General features: G+C 43.3%; 1 protein-coding gene across 1 annotated transcript; it reads left to right on the top strand.

The window, feature by feature from the left end:
- The first annotated feature begins 1,079 nt into the window (after nucleotides 1-1,079).
- VPS18 (VPS18 core subunit of CORVET and HOPS complexes) lies at nucleotides 1,080-11,083 on the top strand. Its single transcript, XM_083837974.1, has 5 exons — nucleotides 1,080-1,278; nucleotides 4,840-4,981; nucleotides 5,163-5,254; nucleotides 5,946-7,816; nucleotides 8,544-11,083. The coding sequence occupies exons 1-5, from the start codon at nucleotides 1,188-1,190 to the stop codon at nucleotides 9,270-9,272; spliced, it is 2,925 nt and encodes a 974-aa protein (XP_083694100.1). The 5' UTR covers nucleotides 1,080-1,187; the 3' UTR covers nucleotides 9,273-11,083.
- The last annotated feature ends 8,516 nt before the right edge of the window (nucleotides 11,084-19,599 follow it).

Below are 19,599 nucleotides of genomic sequence, written 5' to 3'. Positions count from 1 at the left end.
AGCAGACACAGGTGACCCCGCAGAGGCATGCTCCAGGAGCCTCCAGCAGCCCAGCCAGCGTGGGACCTGCATGTCTGGCTCTGCACCAGGGAGAAGGCCTGAGGCACAGGGCTGTGGTTTGGACCCATGTTTATGGGGGTGAGGTTTGCAGAAGAAGGGCAGAGGAAAAGGAGATGTAACTGTGTTAGTTTGTGCAAAGCTAAACATGTGCCACTGCTACTGGTGGTGCCACTCACTGCCAGCTGACGTGTAAACAAAGATGGGGATGACCGACTTCAATCTTGCAATGGGTCTGTCTGTGTCATAAAGTGCCCTGTACTCTGTGGGAAAACATTTCTCTGCTTCTCCCAGAAGGTGTTATGAAGTTTACACATATTTCGTATACATACAGTACATACACGTACATGTTCTCATTATAAAGTAATATAAATCAGATGAAGCCCAAAAGTGTTGTGTAAGATTAACTTCGTTAATGCCAGATTCAGTCTGCTAGTTTAAACTAGAGGGCAAAGCTGTAAATACAACTGTTGGCATGATCCAAACACAACAAAAACCCAGGTCTGAAGTATTATTGATACAGAAGTTGGGTCTAATAAGCTTTGCCCAGAAAGATGGGACAAACATGCAGAGTAAATCTAGCCCAATTCAAGGTCAGCCTTACGCTGGATTGCCACTTGCTTTGTGGCAATCATTGTTTAGCTACAAAGCCAAGATCGCATCAAACAGTCCTAAAGAAAAGACTTGTCAGTTTGTACGGATGTGTTTATAAGCAGCCAGCTGCCGTTTGCAGTCACTAGATGTGTGCACAGCAGCATCACAACTAAGCAGTGGCTGTGCTAAGTATGCTGGTGCACTAATGTGATGGTTTACAAAGCACGCAGCCAGCCTGCACACGACAGACTGACAAGAAGCTGTGAGCACCACACTGACACGCAGGACCTGCACAGCAAGGCCACAAGCTCGCCAGGCGGCTGCGACCACAGCGGGGACAAAGCCACCCCACCGCCGCGCTCCCTCCGCCGCCATCTTAGGGAGGAGGATCCCTCACGCCCCGCGCTCCGGGAGGGGCGGGGACGGCGGCCACGGCGCAGGCGCGGAGCGGCGCCGGGCGGGCACGTGACGCGGCTCACGTGAAGGCTGGCGGAAGCGGCCGTTGGCGGCGGCGGTTGGTGCGGCCGTTGGGCGCCATGGCGTCCATCCTGGACGAGTACGAGGACTCCCTGCACCGCTCCGCCGCCGTGCAGCAGAGCCGCGCCGCCGTGGGCATCCCGCACTCCGGTAATAAGCCCCCCTCTGCTGCCCGGGGCAGCGCTGCGCGAGCGGACGGGCCCCGGTGTCGTGCCCGGGGGTGGGCGGTGTGGCACGTCGGGCTCCGGGGTGCCTCAGGACGAGGGGTGTCCCCGAAGGGCCGCGTGCCCCGAGGCGGCGGGTGGTGGGTGTGCCTCACGGCGCTGCGGCACGGCTTATGCCGGGGCTGGGGGAGCTGTCAGAGGTCACCTAGCCAGCTTCCCCTTTTTTTTTTTTTTTTTTTTTTTTGGTCTTCGTCAAGGAACCCAACTGCTACAGCCACAGTGGCTGTGCAGGCAGTTGTACCAGCATGGGGTCGGTTTCCTATCCTGGGGCAGCTTTCTAAAAGCTTCACTGTTTGGGGTGATTTGGGGGTGTGCAGTCAATGTAAAGCAACGGTGTGGTGACCAGTCAGTCATTTCTTTCATATGCAAGAAAGCAAACAAATGGCAAGCATGCTTCTTGATAAATCCAAGGCAAAACCCTTAGGTTCAATAACAGTTCCCCACTGGATGCCCCCTCACAGCATCATATTGATCACTGGGGGAGGAAACATTGGTTGAGAGAGGATTCTGTGCTACCTGGTATCATCAAGGTAGTAACCGCTGCTATGCAGAGCTGGCATCTGAGGGTTACACTTTTGGACATGCGTGGACACGTTATTTCAAGTCTTTTCCTCATATAGTGTTACCCACTGTTAGTCTTTGGGGAAAACAGGTAGTGATGCTTGTGTATGTGGCATTGATGAATTGTCATACTCATATATGTGTTGTCATACTCATATATGTATTATAAAGAATAAACACAAAATTACTCTGAGTCTACATGCTTAAGTAGATATATACCTGCTGTTTGTTTTAATGTACATTAAGTTATTTTGTTGCATGATATTATGTAAGAGTAAGTGTCCTGAATAGGTGTTGAACAAAACAGTGTTGGGACGTGCTGCCAGCTGAAAATACATTTCCAAGGACTCAGCTTTTCTTCTTGACTTCTGCAACACTGTCTTCGGTCATGGCTGTTTGGTGACAAATGATGTTGGCAAAGGAGGTTTTGGAAACTGCTTAATTGCAAAGACACAGTCTAATCGGGATTTCAGTCATTCATGCATCAGAATGCATTGCCGTTTTGGAACAAAACTTCGCCTGATAGAAGTTGTAGGCAAAATGAAGTTTAAGCAAATTGATTTTGAAAGAAGTGTAAGTAAAAAGTTAACTTCCTCAAAGCAGTCCTTAAGGTTAGGTTGGAAATATTGGAAGATGTTAAAAATTTATTCCTCTGTTTCATTGAGTCATTCCCAATGTTTCGGAACAGGTACTGTTTCTCAGAGTTGTAGATTCTGTTGCAGAGCTCAAGTACAGCTGCAGTGTAAATTTCAAGTTCTCCAGTTCCAGCCTGAAAAGCTCTACTTTGACCTGGTGGACTCGATCGATGTTGGTGAACCTAAATCCTCGAACAGATTCAAAGCTCTAAGGAAGAACGTAGTTTTGCACAGAAATCAGGGTGGGAAATACTGCAATAGGATCTCACCTGAACAGAAAGAGGGCGTTGGGGTCAGGATGGAGGAATTGGGCTGTTTGAAAGGAATATGAGTTATAAAATACATATCTCCTTTGTACAGGGAATTGTAAGCTGGAGAGCTGCATCCGTGTCATGTTATGGACACTAGTTAAAATCCTCATGTTAATGCTGCTGCTGCTACAGTTGTTATAACTAATGGATACAGTCTTAAAAAGTCTACAATGTGCTGATTTGAACTGTATAAAAAACAAACAAACAATCCCTCAAACATCCTACCTCTTGCTGTCCCAGTCCGCCTTTTGCCTGGTGGCAATCTGAAAAAAATTCAAGACTCTGAATTAATGTGACTTGGAGATCTTGTTGGGTTGTTGTTTTTTTTTTCCCTTCTCTTCATTAGAGTCATCTTTCCTTTATATAAGCATATATGAAGTAAATATATATTGGTTACCTGTGACATCATGTGAATCTCTACCTTGGGAGCTTTGTCTGCATGTTTTGAACCACCATTCATAACAGCAAGTTCAGGCCTTTGCATTGCAGCTCAATCTGAACTGAAGAACATCTGTTTTGCTTAAGTATAAATAAAGGAATGCACATCTGCATGAGTGGGTAAAATTTAAGCTGTGGATCAACATGTAGGAAAAATACTCATGCTGAGCAAAAGTCTGCCTACTCAGACTGTGGTTGCTTTGTCTGTTCCCGTGTGCGCATCTCTCCTCTAAAACAGCAATCCTTTAAAGATCCCACAGCTGGCCTAGTGTTGAGGCAGAAGCAAGGAGAAGCCATTGGCAGAACGGGCGATAAAAGGAATCATAGTGTCAGCAGGCTGCTTTCCGCTACTCTGCTGATTTTTTTCAACAACAACAGAGCTGGAGTTAAAGTTTTTCAGGATAATGTGGAGGAGGTTATAGGTATGGAATATGCATTGGAGGGATGCTGTTTGTTCCAGCCTAGAGATTATTAGGCCAATGCTCTTCAGAATGGAAGTAGTCTGTTTCCTCCAAGATACAAATTTTTCATTGTATACATCTTGCTGGATAGCTACTTTGGCGGTGAATGGCCTTAACTTGCAGTAGCTCTGTTTTGCTTTTAATCTTCCTGTCCAGGCTAACTGCTGCCTGGATCTACTTGCCTTAGAAATCCTTCACTTGCTCACGGAGCAAAGCAGATGAGTTAACCTAGCCACGTATCCCGTCTGTCTGGCTTTCTGGCTGGAGGTAGTGTGGTCAGACTGCGATCCTCTGCTGTTTTCTTTGCCAGAAGGTTATGTAATACTTTGTGCGTATGGGAAACTCAGTCAGTGGGAAAACCTGTCTCGTGGGACAGATATGGATGCAACTTTGTGATACGATCTGTTTGTGGATGTACAGATGTTCCAGGATTTTGCTGATGATTATTATGACTTGGTTTTAGTTTCATATGAAAAAACAACAACCAAACAACAACAACAAACACACACAAATAACACTGTCACCATCAAAAAACAAATTAACATTAACATGGTTTTAAAAATAACTTCACCTTATGAACTAAGGATGTCGAGTATTGTATCCTATTTAATTCCAATATGGAAAAAGAAATATATTTCGGCTAACACTGCAGCGGTTTCCTGAGTAGCTTGTATGGGAGTGTCAAACCAGAGTGCTATTTGTGTCTTACATAATACCAGCTGTTTTCTTCTGTCTTGAACACACAAACTGCCACCCCTCACACCCCCCAAAAAACGTCTTTGATTCTGCTCCCATTTTCAGCTTTATATGCAGTTTATGTAACGGTTTTGTATCTTGCACTGGAATTCTTTGTGACAAGCTTGCATTTCTGTAACAAGACAGTAAAGCACATTACTACTTTTCTGTTTTGTACTTACGGGAGTGCTGATCTCAGTGTTCATGCTTCACAGAGCACTGTACCTTTTTGGTAAAAACCCAGAGCAAGCAGTGGTTCCTTTGTCTTTCTAGATTAGATTCTGGTGTAGTATGTAATTCTTGTTGTGTTTTCTTTGTCTTTTAAGTGTTCATGTTCTTTCTCCAGGGTATGTGAATGCACGGCTGGAGAAGGAAACACCAATATTTAACAAGCAAAGAATTGATTTTGCTCCTCCAGAGAAAATTAACAGCTTAGTGGTCTCCTCTAACCAGCTCTGTATGAGCCTTGGCAAAGACACCCTTCTCAGGTAATGCTGCCAGTCACCTGAAGTTACTCAATGTTTTTTTTTTTTTTTTTTTTAAGTTAATAGAGAACTTGTAATTAAAAAATGGATAAGAAGCCAAGAACCTACAGATGTGGAAAATAGTAAGAAACTATGCCTATGTGAACTTTAGTGGGCAGTATGCTTTCATGGTTTCTCTTTGCAGGATTGATCTTGGGAAGCCAGATGAACCTAATCAGGTAGAGCTGGGACGCAAGGATGAAGCCAGAGTCTACAAGATGTTTTTGGACCACACAGGTGAGGCAATGGGCTATGTATATTTACAGACAGTGGTTGGCAGCAGAGGCAATTGAATGTGCATTGCAAGTACTGGGGAAGGAGTCCTCTTTCTTCTCTGCTCTGTGAATAAAGCAAACAGCTGGTTCTTGTGGGCTGTACTCTATTGCCCAGGGGTTCTGCCTACTGGTTCATGTGTATGTTGTTGCTTTTGAACCATCTGAAATGAGCACTGATGCAATGAGGCTGTTCTGAACAAGGCTGCTAAAACAAACCAAAGAAAATCCTTGCAGTTGCCTTGTACTGTTTGTGTATATATAAGATTTTTTAAAAAGAACTGTCAAACATCTGCAGCTCGCTGTAGCCTTGATTGATTTAAAACCAAACAAAATTTTTGGAAAGAGATGCTCATTAGCTGCCAGGGACAGGAGAGAACTATGGGAAATGTTTGTTCTTAGAGTGTTTATTAAAATAGAAGAATACCTTTTTGCTGAAGATTCTGGGATTTGCAATTTTAGTTTGCAACATGAACTGCTGTTCTGATCCAGTATGGAAATCCCCCGCATGCTTATGAATGCCTGGAAAAGTATGTTGATTCAGTATGTTGATACTAGTGCTTATCTAATATGAGGCTGAGAAGCCTCAGGAATTTGACTTGCTTAGGCAATAGTGTAAATTTGTTCTATCCTTCTGCCCTTCTGTGCCCCTGCAGGCTCTCATCTCCTGATTGCTCTGAACACCAGTGAATGCCTTTACCTGAACAGAAGTGTTCAGAAAGCGCGGACACTCTCCCGCTGGAAAGGCCACTTGATTGAAAGCGTGGGCTGGAACAAATTTCTTGGTACGGAGACCAACACTGGGCCTATCCTGGTGGGAACAGCCCAGGGGCAAATCTACGAAGCCGAAATATCTGTCAGCGAGGGAAGCCTCTTCAGCACTAATCCTGACCAGTACTTCCGACAGGTCTACACTCTGGAGGAGGAATCAGGACCCGCACCAGTCTGCTGTTTGGAGATTGAACGAGGAATAGAAGGGAAATTTTTTATTATCGCCACCACTCGAAAGAGACTCTTCCAGTTTGTTGGCAAAGTGCCTGAAGGGACAGAGCAGCAAGGCTTCAGCTCCATATTTGCTATGCATGCTGACCATTTGCCCAGCTTCCGGGAGTTTCCAGCCAGCTTCGGTTTCAGCGAGATAGCCTTTTACACTCCAAAACTGCGTTCCAACCCACGCTCCTTTGCGTGGATGATGGGAAATGGTGTTTTGTATGGTAATTTGGATTATAGCCGTCCTGATTCAATTCTGAGTGATGAACGGGTCTGGGTTTATCCTTCTGATATTGACATAACTGTGAACAAGCCAATATCCATTGTACTTACCCAGTTTCACTTTCTGTTGCTGCTGCCTGACCGGGTGAAGGCTGTATGCACTCTGAATGAGCAGGTTGTTTTTCAAGACCTGTTCCTGGAGAAGTTTGGCACATTGACACGCATGATCAAGGATCCCACAGTCCAGCAGATATGGATCCACACGGAGAAAGTAGTGTTCCGCTATCACGTCCAGCGGGAATCTAGAGATGTGTGGAAGATGTATATGAATATGAACAAATTTGATTTAGCTAAAGAATATTGTAAAGACCGTCCGGAGTGCCTAGACATTGTGTTGGCAAAAGAGGCAGAGCACTGCTTCCAAAACAAGAGATATCTGGACAGTGCCAAATGTTACGCGCTGACCCAGAACTACTTTGAGGAAATTGCCCTTAAGTTCATTGAAGCCAAGCAAGAAGAGGCCCTGATGGAGTTTCTGATTAAGAAGCTAAGTAGCTTGAAGCCTTCTGAGAAGACACAGACCACTCTTCTGACCACATGGTTAACAGAGCTGTACCTGAACTGGCTGGGTATATTGGAAGGAGATCCCTCACAGCGAAATCTCTATTTGGATACACGAGAGAAGTTTCGCACCTTCTTGAGCAGCCCTAAAAACAAAGACTGTCTGTTTAATAATCGGGCGTCTATTTATGAACTGTTGGCGAGCCATGGGGACACGGAGCACATGGTCTACTTTGCAGTCATCATGCAGGACTATGAGCGAGTAGTAGCTCACCACTGCCAGCATGATGAGTATGATGAAGCTCTAAACGTGCTGTCTAGGCACAGAGATGAGAAGCTGTTCTACAAGTTCTCCCCAGTCCTCATCCAGCATATTCCCAAGAAGGTAGTTGATGCTTGGATTTCTATGGGCTCCAGGCTTGATGCCAGGAACCTCATTCCAGCCCTTGTTAACTATAGCCAGAGTGCCAGCACCCAGCAGATCAATGAAGCCATTAGATACATGGAGTTCTGTGTCTATCAGTTGGAGGAAACCCAGCAAGCTATTCACAACTACTTGTTGTCTCTCTATGCTTTGTGTCGGCCAGATTCGCTGCTATCATACCTGGAGCAAGCAGGAACCAACCCAAACAGGATCCACTACGACCTGAAGTACGCGCTGCGCCTGTGTGCAGAGCATGGGCACCACCATGCGTGTGTCCATATTTACAAAGTGATGGAATTATATGAAGAAGCTGTGGATCTTGCATTACAGGTACGTGTGTCTGTGCATGCATGCTATGACATACGGGAATGTAGCTAGTTCAAGTTATCTTGAATAACCAAGAACTGAGAGGAAGTGGACAGACTCATCAGTGTAGGAACTGTGCAGCTAAGTCTAGGAGGGAAGACTCTTAACTTCTGTGCTTTCACAGATGTTTTAAGTGGACAGCTGACTTTGAAAACTCATAATTGAGGGTGGGTGTATGAGAAATACAAGGGGGAATACTATCTGTCTTAAGCTCAGTCTCCAACATAAAATACTTTTATTCTGCATTTATGCAAGGCTTTTGAAGCTATTTTTCAGGATTCTACTTGCTTTCTATTCCTAGCTGTGGTAATTATCAGAGTAATGCTTTTGTCAGCTTAGTCTGACCTTCAGGAAGATGTTTAAGTTCTCTCTACTGACACTGCTGTGTCTTCACTGAAGCGTGTAGCCAGCAAAGATAGTGTAACATAGATTTGCCTTTATTGTAGTGCTGTGCTTTGTTCTGTGCTGGGTAGTAAGCAAATCTTCTAGCTGGAGCAGTAGTGGTGGAGAGGAGAGAAGGTGTTTGCCATGTAAACAAGCAGCAGGCCAGTAATGAGTGAAGCCCTAGGCAATGAAATAGCAAGAGGTTTTCTATAAATGCCTCCTATAATGTACAGCAGGCTTTGAAATTGAATGGTGGATAAACAAAGAGGAAAGCTTAACTCAGTTTCCTCGTCTATCCAACTTCTAGGTGGATGTTGATCTCGCCAAGTCCTGTGCAGATCTCCCTGAAGATGATGAGGAACTCCGGAAGAAGCTCTGGTTGAAGATTGCTCGCCATGTTGTTCAAGAAGAGAAGGATGTCAAGAAGGCAATGGCTTGCCTCTCCAGCTGCGCCCTGCTGAAGATTGAAGATGTCCTGCCATTCTTTCCAGACTTCGTCACTATTGACCATTTCAAGGAAGCAATCTGTAACTCTCTGGAGGACTACAACAAGCACATTGAGGAGTTGAAAAGGGAGATGGAGGAAGCCACGCAGAGTGCCAAGAGAATTCGAGAGGACATCCAGGAAATGAGAAATAAGTACGGCTCTGTTGAGCCTCAGGAAAAATGTGCTGCTTGTGACTTTCCACTTTTAAACCGCCCATTTTACCTTTTCCTTTGTGGTCACATGTTTCATTATGACTGTCTCCTTCAAGCAGTTTTTCCAAACCTTCCTGCCTATAAGCAGGCAAAGCTTGAAGATCTTCAGAAGAAACTGGCAGCTACCAGTCAGCCTTCCAAGGGCCACCATCGTCCCAAGGATGCAGATACTGCTAGCTTGGGAAAGGGGCAGCAGAGCCGGGAACAAATCAAAGCTGACATTGATGATATTGTGGCAGCCGAGTGTGTGTACTGTGGAGAACTGATGATCCGGTCCATTGACAAGCCCTTTATTGATCCCCAAAAGTATGAAGAGGAGATGCAAAGCTGGCTGTAGTTCTCCTCCAAAACTGCAACTGTCAGTACACTAGAGTGGTTGTGTTCGCAACTTGGGACGCTTCTATGGTGGAAATATAACCTCCAGAAGTGGGAACGTGGTGGCTTCTGTGGAACTCTAAGGAAAGAGTAGTGGGGTCTTGTTACTGGAATTACAGTGATCTAGTCTTGAAAAATGAGGAGATGTAGCGATGGCTAAGAGCTTGAAAAATAATTAAAGCTAATCTACTGGATATTTTTTTAGCAGATGTTTGCTACTTGCAGTTCTGAAGTTCTCAGTGTGAAGCTAACAGAGTGCCTTGTTGCCCAGAGGGAACTGGGAACAGTGTGTCGTTTCTCTTCCCTGTCGTGTGGTATCTGTTTTGGTGAAGACAACCTTAAAGGGATGGCAGTGAGGAACACTCAGCAGTGTAGTCTTATTCATCACTTCCAGTGCTAGAATTGCCTTTGGTTTCCTTTTTGACGAGTGCTATAACCACATACACTGAGAGAACATGAAAGGAGAAGTGCCCTTGCACATATATTTCGTAAACATCATGCCACACAAATACATGTTTCTACACAATGTAATACAGGAATGTGTATAGTTTTCAAGCAGGTGTCTCACAATACACGTAAGTCATTTGCCTGCAATTCAGGGGGTATAATTCTTCTTTCCCACGAGCTTTATGGGCCAGTCCATATATTTGGATTTTCTCTAGGGACTCTTCATTTTTTTTGGCAATGCTTTCTAGCCTGTTTACCCTGCCGTCCCATTTCTTCTGTAATTGCCTTTGTATAGCGGGTTTTGTTTTCATCTCCACTCCAAACCCAAATTGATACATGCACTGGTAAGGTTTCAACATACTCCAGACAAGTAGGAACACTACCCTTTTGTATTGCCATACTCTGTTCCTCTTCAAGCTGCACTTGAATAGGGATCTAGTCATAGATTCCCTCAAGGATGGACTACAGAGACCTCTAACTGGTGACAAATTTGCTCTCCAATTTGAAGCCAGTACTGTGTAATCAGGCAGTTTTTTGCCTTCTTGACAGTATCTGATGCTTTTTGGGGGTGCCTGCAGGTCAATGCAGGTCTAGTGCTCTAACTTGGAAAATTCTTCCCAGAAGGCAGTGATCACTACATTGTGGGTGAGGGAAAAACAACAACAACAATCTCTAGCAGTTTGGCCTGGGTTCCTTGTTTTATTACTAAAGAAACTAAAATTTTAGTCAAGTTCTACTGTTAGGGGATGAAGATGATGACTTTTAATTAAGGCAAGAGAAAACAATTGTCCTCTGAAAAACTCTTATTTCACATACCTGTCTGTTCTTGAGCACCTGTCTCAATCTGCAAGTCACTTTGTTCATAGGATGTAGAAATTGGTCTTCACATCATTAGAAGGGAATATTAATTTCCTTCCTCAAGGAACAGACCTAAGAATTTTGATAACCATTCATAACTCCAGAAGAACGTCCATTCTTTTTCTGGGGGATCTTCAGCCTGTAATGAATGAATTTTATTTGTGTAAAGTGAGTAATAAAAAGCAGATCCTCCTGCCAGCTCTGAGGTTTTGAAATCTTTTCACTGCTAGAGCTATGGGATAAGCAGTTTCGTTATTATTGCCTCTTAGTGCTTGTTGCTGGCTTATCAGAAACTGCTGTTTCACTGGTTCCATAAACCAGTGGTTCAGAAACCCCATCCAGTAGTTTTCTTTGGCTCTGGATAGCCTTTTACTTTTCATAAGCTGATGGCTGTTATCAGAAGAATTTGTGATGGAACTAAATGTGATGTCATTTGAAGTTCAGCATTAAATCTGTTGTAAGTGGCCACTCCTGAATCATCGTCTTTTCATGTAAGCAGTGTGATATTTAATGTTGATATACCATTATAAAGAAACAGCAGCCCTGTGCCCAAACCTTTTCCTGGTAAAAAGCAAGCAAGTGGCTGTCATTCTGCCTTTTAACAGAAACATGAGTAGCAGCTCATCCTGATGCAGTGAGTAACGTAAAGTTGTTTATTTTCCTTGGGGCATTCTTAATGCTTGTTCCATCTCTTTACTTCTTAGTGTTTATAGCATGCTTTCCTGGTATGTTAGAATTAGTAGTTCTCCATTATTTTCCTATTAGTGCAACAGAATGTCACAATATTAGATAAACGTTTCTGTTTTGCTCTGACAAGGAGAAATATTTGCTTACAGAACATTCCAGAGAGATTTGCTGGTCTGCAATATTGGAAGAAGTGTGTGTCTGGAAACTGGGGCATAGCAAGTAAATTAAAACACATAAGTCTTTGCGTGAGATACTTTGATAGGGGAAAGTACCTCAAAAATCCACTGATTTCAGTCTTGGGTATTAATATGTCTCAGTTAACAAAACTGAAACTAGTTTTTTTTTATTTTATTTTTAATGATCAGAGGGCTCTGGGCTTGTATAATAGGTACATATACCACAAATATCATGGTTCCTCACCATTGTTGACAGAAAATCTTTAGGTTATTTGCTGCTGAGGCCGTGGAGAATGTTACCACCTGCAAAGACTCCAGCAGTGATTAAATGACTGGTGTTGGTAGCGCAGGAAGGTACAAGAAGATGTCTTCTGAGCTCACCTTACATTGTCCTGTGTTTCAAAAGTTTCGATAACTAACCACCTGTGCTTCTTGACAATTTTGCAGTATCACTCACTGAAAAAGGTAAGAGTGGGTAGGTTCTGGGCAGGTGAACAGGAGTGAAGTGTTTAATGTTCTCCCATAAGCCCAGTCTGCAAGATCTCTTCCTCTGTACTTTCAGAACAGCATTTTTCTTTTCTCTTTAATTTCAGTGGAGTTATGTTTTGTTTTTTCAAGTCCTTGGTATTTATTTTAAGTTGTGAATGAGCTATGTACCAGTTGTTAGAAATGATGTGGCCTTGGGACTTCTCTGTGGAAATAACCTCTACCATTTGGTTTAGTGCAGGTAGAGAACAAAACCAAAAAGGTGGGTGGAAGCCCAAGCCCTATTTAACCAGGATCAATAGCTATAACTAGATTTATGCTGAAGAAATTTAGTTGTGTGGGCAAGACCTAAAGTAAATTTGTACCTGCTACCTCACCTCCGCTTAAAGCAAGTGACTGGAGAAGTGCTGCACGTTGGGGAAGACAACAGTGAGTGTGCACTATGGAAGTGTTCCTAGAGGATTTCAGATGCTCTTGCTGTTGGCCTATTTAGTTGGAAACATGTAACTGAAACGCTGGGAGCTGAGCACTTTGTCTCATTACTAAAAATAAATGACTGAGCTGGAAATTTAGTAAGGCAAATTCTTAAAAAGCCACTAGGTGTCATTGCTGTCCATTTAAATACCGAGGTTTCCGGTGGAGAAGCTGAAACTGCTCTGTAGCAGAAAAAACTACAAAAAAAAACTGAAGCAGGTTCCTAGCCTCTTGTGGTGAGGATGTGGAGACAGACCTGTAAGGTAGTTTTTTGGATGTAGAGATGCTAAAGAGAATTGTCTCTAAATAAAGGGAAACTTTATTTCACAAATCACTGTTTTTTCAGGTTTGAGTATTGAAAGTTGGATTTACTGTTTTAAAAACAACAAAAACAAGTCCTCTCTTGTTTAACTGAATTCCAATGTAAGCTTCTACAGACCTAACAAATTCAGTAAGCTGTGGAGAGACCATCTCTGGGCTCCAAGTGACAACACCTGGTGGCCTTGGATCTGGCCATTTTTGTTGCTTCCTTTTCACCCTGTCCCAGTAGCAGAGACGGTGGAGTGAATGTGAGCCAGCTCATTCGTTGCCAGATTTTACATCTGGCATATTTGTTAAAAGTGTCATTAAAGCCAGGTGTGTATAATAATATTGGACACTGACCTGCATGACCAGAGAAGCTGGTGCATTTGTCTTTGCTTCTGAGTTGCGGGGTCATAATCCCAACAGTGGGGCAGGCAGTAGTAGGAACATCCAGTACTCCATTAAAATTAGATGATGTCGTTTGACTCAGACTTTAGTCAAACATTAGCACTTAGTTCCTGAAAAGGCTAGTTCCTGTTAAGCACACTGTCAGCGTATAGACTCTGTTTACAAGTGCAAACGCTTAGATTCTAGTGGGAGTTAATGGGAAGTATTTCCATTAGGTCCTTGTATCACGTAATCCAACAATCCTGTACTGCTCTGTGGAAAGATAGACTGGAAATGGGCTTCTTCCTTCCAACAAGGGTGGTGAGCTGAAATTTGAGGTTTGAAATATCCAGAGTTTGTGTGTTTGGGGATTTTATTTATTTATTTTTATTCAGATGGACTAAATCTTTTTATTCAGAATAGATGGTGTACTATGCAATTCACTGCGGTATGTCCAGTGTTCGTGAGAGAATCTTAGGGCATCCTCAAAGCACAGAGATGCTGGCCAGCGTCTCCTGTTCTGCCTCTTGTACACAAGGCAGGAAGGGGTGCCCTGGTAAGGAGAGGGAATGGTCTTTTCTCTAAAATAACTTCATATATCTGTCTGACTTCAGAGGAACGTTACCATTGGAACTGTGGTATTGATGGATCTGTACTTTTCATACTGAGGTGCTGAAGAAAAAGCTCATTTCCTTTGAAATAGGAGCATTAACATTTTGGTAAAATTGAAGAGCTTGGGACATTTACTTTGCACATTTAGTTGAAACATTACAGGAATACCTTAAATTTGCAGTGGGTTTTGTTTGGATTCAGGTCTCTGACCGTGCCCAGTGCAGACTTTACACCACATGAGTTCTCTGGGAGTTGAGCTTCATGCCCTTACTGTGATTTTGGAGACTGGATGCTTCCCCCTCAACTCAGTGTATGGTTCTTCTCATCCCAAGATCTCATGGAAAGGCATCAGGCTGCTTCCGTGGGGTATGAGCTTGAAAGCAACTTGCCATGCAACTGCTTTCAGGTGGAGGAAGGGCAAAAAGATTAAACAAATCTTAGATCTACCTGTTGAAAGTGGTTGGGATGGAGAGAAAAGGGGGCTCTGGGTGTTTCTTCCCTGTAATGGCTAGAAGTGTTGGAGGCAGCTTGTTTGAAGAAGACTGGTTACCTAGGAGCAAGGGAGCTACAGGAGCACTCTAAGGTTACAAGTGCACCTAACTTCATTACATATGTAAAGTGCTGTTTCGAGAATGACAAATGCATGTACAATTTTTATCCCAGTCTTTTTGCAGGTTATTTGTGTTCAGATAGCATCTTGGAGTTCTTGTTCTGGGCCAGGTCCTCACGTTATCAGGTATTGGAGTGTAAATGCAAACCAAAGAAACATCAATACTTTCAGATTTGAATATTTAGTGATGTGGCTGTATACACTTACTGACTTTCTGCAACCTGTCCCTTGTATCCTACCCTCCTTTCCCCAGTGCGGGGTGAGAGGGAAACAAAAGAGAATAGTTCCTGTAATGTGCAGGATGAACACTGCTTGTGGTTCCTCTAAGTTCCTTATTTGTTTATGATACAGCCTCAGGCTCTGCATCATCCAGATCCTGTTCTAAACTCAGGATCAACTTTAAGGGTTGCTGTAGCACGGAGCATTGTACCTGAAGGCTGCAATTCTCTTAGTTATGTTTGGGAGAAAATGATCCACCGCCTTCTCGTTTCATGTTTCATATTGAATTGTTCTCTCTGTAGGTGGCAGCTCATACAACAAGGATTAAATAACTGGTTTGGTATCCAAAAGCAGGTATCCTCCACTTTGTGCAATTGAAATCCAAGCGCTGGTCACTTGACATGGGACAAGTTCTGTGGATCACAGCCGGAACCTGAAGGCTGTTGGACTCTACTTAAGCAGACATCTGTGTTTTGCAGTTAGCTGTTCAACTGTCTTTTTTCATTTCTTTGCATGTACATATCGAGTAGATTTTCTAATAAATAAATGTTTGCTATGGAGCTGGGCTCATAAGAAAGTTTTTCATATCTCTAGGTTTTTTTTTCTTTTATGAAAGGCAAGGTGCACGATGTGGTTTTCTTTGAGAGCAGATCTAGTGTTTTTTGTTCTCTAGTGTTTCAGCTCCATTCCTTCTGTTCACACGGAAATGTGTGGATATTGGGCCAGTGCCTTTGGATGAATTAGGACTGTTACAGATGAAGAAGAATATGAAGGCTGCTGTATTAGTTTTTTGTTGTTGTTGTTGTTTTTTTTAGGACTTCTCTCTGCATGCAGACAGGGTTGTGACAACTATTAGCAGCTGCTCTGTCTGTTCTTGATGGTTGCTGTTTTTCATGCGAACATGTTCTGGTAAGAGCCAGTGAAGGCCTGTGAAGGTATGGGTAGTCAGTATTTTTTGGTCTTTGGCTAACTAACACGAGTCTAGCAATACTTGTCCAATTTCTCTTGTAGTGGCCATCAAGACAACTTCAGTATGTACAGCTGATCTGTTGGTAAAATAAAATGATCCTCCATGTATAGCTGAACAGTACGTTGCCATCCCTGGTAACAGGGCCATTAACTGCGAGCAGCTTGTGCTGTTTAGGAGGACTGAACAGAATGTCACTGGGTGAAGAGGAAACTGAGGGTCAAGGCTTACTCTCCTTGATGTCCCAATTCTTTGTCGAATACTTGCCTCTGTTACACAGCATGACCGTCTGAGTGACATCTACATTTGTGCAGCAGTGATATGTTCTGCTGAGCAGCCTTTTTCTGGGGAGAAAAGCACTTCCTTATGTTCTACGTTCTGTTTCCAGTGCTTGCCTGCTTGCCCAGTTAGTGAGTCTGGAATAACTAGGACCGTGTCATCCTTCTGCTATGGTCCTCTGAAAGGTTGCATATGATAATCATGTGAATGTGCTTCAAACTCTTGCAGTGGCAGAGTTTCCAAAGAGAGGAAAAAAAAATGCACAGGAAATGTCTAATGAAAGTGGAAAATACACAAACCCATTCCATAATAAGCCAAAGGTTCATTGTGTTGAAAATTCTTAGCAAGAAAGTAAGAATAAACTGCAAAGTAACTTTATTTTTCAGCTCAGCCTTCTCTGAGAACAGACAGAAATGTCTTCTGTGAGCTTAAGTGGGTGCAAATTGGTTAATGTCAGCTTGCTGTTTACAAGTAGCATCTATTTTAATTTTGTTGGCTGTTGATTGGAAATGTCATGTGATCCTTGGGCTACCTAATTTCTATACACAGCAAGTCTTAGTGAAGCAAGCCAGTGTATTAGCAGTAGTAAGCAGTTGGCAAGGGTGGACTCTGGCAATAGTTTGCTAGTTTAAAGTCAGAGTCTGCTGCCTGAAAATTGGTCATCTTTGCAGCACAGTTAAAAAGTGCTTCAGAAGCAGTGGGGAGTTTTCAGAAGAATCTTGAGTATTCTTACGGATTCTGGGTATTCTTAGGGAGGAGGTACCTGCAAGGTGGTAACTTCATGGATTGAGTGAATTCAGTATTGCATTTCAGCAGCTTTGACTTAACAGGGAGCAGCTCACCTGACACTGTGGCGCCTGAGCCAAAAGTAAAGGTGTGGGTTATTTGTCCACCAGGCATCTTGTCCCGCCCTGGGTTATGCTCTGAAGAAAATCAACCACTTGGGAAGTTCAGGCTGAACTTAGGGTGAAACGAGGAAAAAATTCTTCACACAACATAGGTATTATTGTCAATCTTTCTTCAGCACATCTGCATAATGCTAAGCTGGAGCAAGCTTGCTGGATGCTCTCCATAAGGCAAACAAAATCTGTAGGTAGGAGCAGAAGTTCAAAGCACTCTCTTCTTATCCTATTCTTCGCAAGTCAGAATGCTTTTGGAGCTGACTGCCTTCTTACAAGGCCTTGAATGAGCAGTGATGATGGAGCCTTTTCTTCATGGTGTCTGCTATGTTGTGCCTTTTCTATTCATTCTTCTGTCACTGGGACAGACAGCAGCTCAGCAGCCTGGCACACATCTTGACAAATAAAGGAAGGGAGTTGAAATGAGAGGGTAACAAGAGGACTGCTGGCTTCCAGGTTTCACAAGGATGAAATACAAGACAGACCAAAACTGTGCCAGGGCACTAGTTACTACCTAACTACTAAGGAGTCATCAGGACAATTAAGCATCGTGTCTTTGAATTAGTGGCACTTCTCTGTTGCCCATCATGGCTTTTCAGAGCTAAGCAGTGAAGCAATAGTCATCTTAAAGTTTGAGATGAAAATCTAAAGAGATTGCCCACAGTAGCATGGTTATGTTGAGAAGCTGAGTTTGGATTTTTGTATTTCCTCACTGATTTTTCCAGTGCCACAAATGACATCCGAAGAGGATTTGGCTTTTCACTGTTACCCCTTCTTTCTGATTAATACCATTTAATGAATATGGGAGGCTCAGGATGGTAGGAGAAAGTAATCCTTCTGTTGACAAACAGTTATTTGATCTTGCACGGGGGGGACTGAGTTCTCCTTCCACATTTGAAGATTGGACTACACAATATCCCTACTTCAAACAGATACAAACAAACAAACAAAAAGCAGCATGCCAAGTCTGTCTCTTTTGCAGCCCTTTTTCTGTTACCTCTCAGAAATCTTCCTAAAAGTCCTAGAAGTCAGGTTGTGATCTATACAGAACCCTTGTTTTTTGGTAGCAGTTCAAGTTGGTAGCCTAGAAGAAGTTACTGTGTCTGAATCCCCACTCTCTGTGGGGGTGTAAATGCAACTGAACCGGCGTGTTGCAGGCTTTAGCCGTTAGACGGAGTTTGCACCAACTTCCTTGAAATGCTGAATTTAAATAAAATCGGATTTGAACAAGTGGGGATGTTGTTCTACCGTAATGTGAAATCCAATATATATATATATATATCAAAGGCACCTCTTTTAATAGCATGAAGGAGATAAGATCTGTATCTCTTGGGAATATGCTTCTAAAATGAACTTTCAGTTGCAACCTCTCTTATTTTGGTCTCTTTGAATAGTAAAGATTCATGTTCTTACTTTTTAGTCACAGCAGCCTGGGTATTAGGTCACTGGAGGATGTTGTTTCTTTTAGTCTCATTAACATCATAGCTTGGGTGTTGGTGCTCCTCTCCCATGCTCAGGTGCTTAATAAGCACTCTTATCACCCCAAAACAGTTACTTTGGATCCCAGCCCAGTGTGCGTGGGCACTGGCAGCATTTGGATATTTATAGGGATTTCTACTTCCTCCTTTTCTTTGGGCTGCTTTCTTACTACAAGAATTTGTTGTTCCTTCCACGTTGCAATGAATGTGGCACTCCCCGGGTGGTGTCTGGGCAATAGAGGTTATGTGTGTGCCCTCCCAGGGGCTGGGGGCACTGCAAGCAGGGGGTATCACAGCAGTGGCGTGCAAAGCACAGTAAAAAAGGAATTGCTGCTTCTTCTGCCTCTTTCCATCTAGTTTGGCAGATTACATAGGCTTTCTGGTTTATTACTGCTGGATATCTTAAAATCTTGAGCACTGTTATAATGTGATGAGAGATAGCCAAACACTCCAAACGTTTTTCCAGTTGAAATTGTTCTCTGTATCTATACACAGTGGTGGAAGGGCAGATAGTATGGATTGGGTCTCTCAAACAGTACAGTACTGTTTACTGTTAGTTTTACTGTTGAAATATGAACTGATGGTCTGATTCGTCCACAGGCCTTTACACTTACTTCTTAAGCTTTCATCTCTTACTCTCTAGGTGCTTAAGGTGAAGGAGGGACAGCAGCTGTGTCAGTTACTTGACAGCTCCATGTGTACAGACTAGCCCAAAGCATTTTGCTGACTGACCAGCCAGCTGATGAAGGGAAGGCAAGCAGCAAGTTCCCCTGGGCTTTCCCTTGGTGGAGGTGCTGGCTGGGCTGCTCTGCTCCACTTAGCTCTTCTTTCCCTCAAAACTTGCAGGAGTCCGGTAACTTTGAGACTGTCTTATTCTGAAATTCAGATTAAATCTGTCAACATGTCTCTATTGGGAGCTCAGTACCAGTAAGTATGATTTTAAAAAAGCTTGCTTTCTTGGGGGATAATAAGAATATTATATCTGAGCTGCTGTGATCAAGACTGGGAAGGACCCTGAATGCACAGCTGGGGGAGGAAAACCTGCAGGGGCCATATTTTGGGCAATTCTTATCAGAAAGCACTAAGATACTAGGCTAGGAGGCATTACTTAGAAGCCCACAGCATCCTCCACTTCTCATTAACAGATGGTTCCAAGGTGTAAGCGTGGCAATGCAAACTCATGCGTGTTTGTGCTTGCTCTGCTCCGTGCCTCTCCTGGCAGTGCTCACTGACATAATTTGTTGGAAATTAACCTTTTGCTTAAGGTATCATTACAGAGGCTGATATAATTTGTTCCATTGCCTGTGACAAATCTGTGTCTATCCCCCCATGTTCTTCCAGGAAGAAGGAATTCTGTCTGAATGGTAGAGAAATGCTGGGTGGGAGACCTCATGCTCGTGACAGGCA

Source organism: Anser anser (assembly GCF_964211835.1).
Source record: "Anser anser genome assembly, chromosome: 5".
Lineage (NCBI taxonomy): Eukaryota > Metazoa > Chordata > Aves > Anseriformes > Anatidae > Anser > Anser anser.
Note: the sequence above shows the minus strand (reverse complement) of the source record. Positions and strands in the feature narration are given on the sequence as shown.

Bases quoted from the DNA above. Each gene is read 5' to 3' on its own strand.
- VPS18 (XM_083837974.1), top strand. From the start codon at position 1,188: ATGGCGTCCATCCTGGACGAGTACGAGGACTCCCTGCACCGCTCCGCC. The intron at 1,279-4,839 runs GTAATAAGCCCC...TTCTTTCTCCAG, and splicing joins CGTGGGCATCCCGCACTCCG to GGTATGTGAATGCACGGCTG. The intron at 4,982-5,162 runs GTAATGCTGCCA...TTCTCTTTGCAG, and splicing joins GGCAAAGACACCCTTCTCAG to GATTGATCTTGGGAAGCCAG.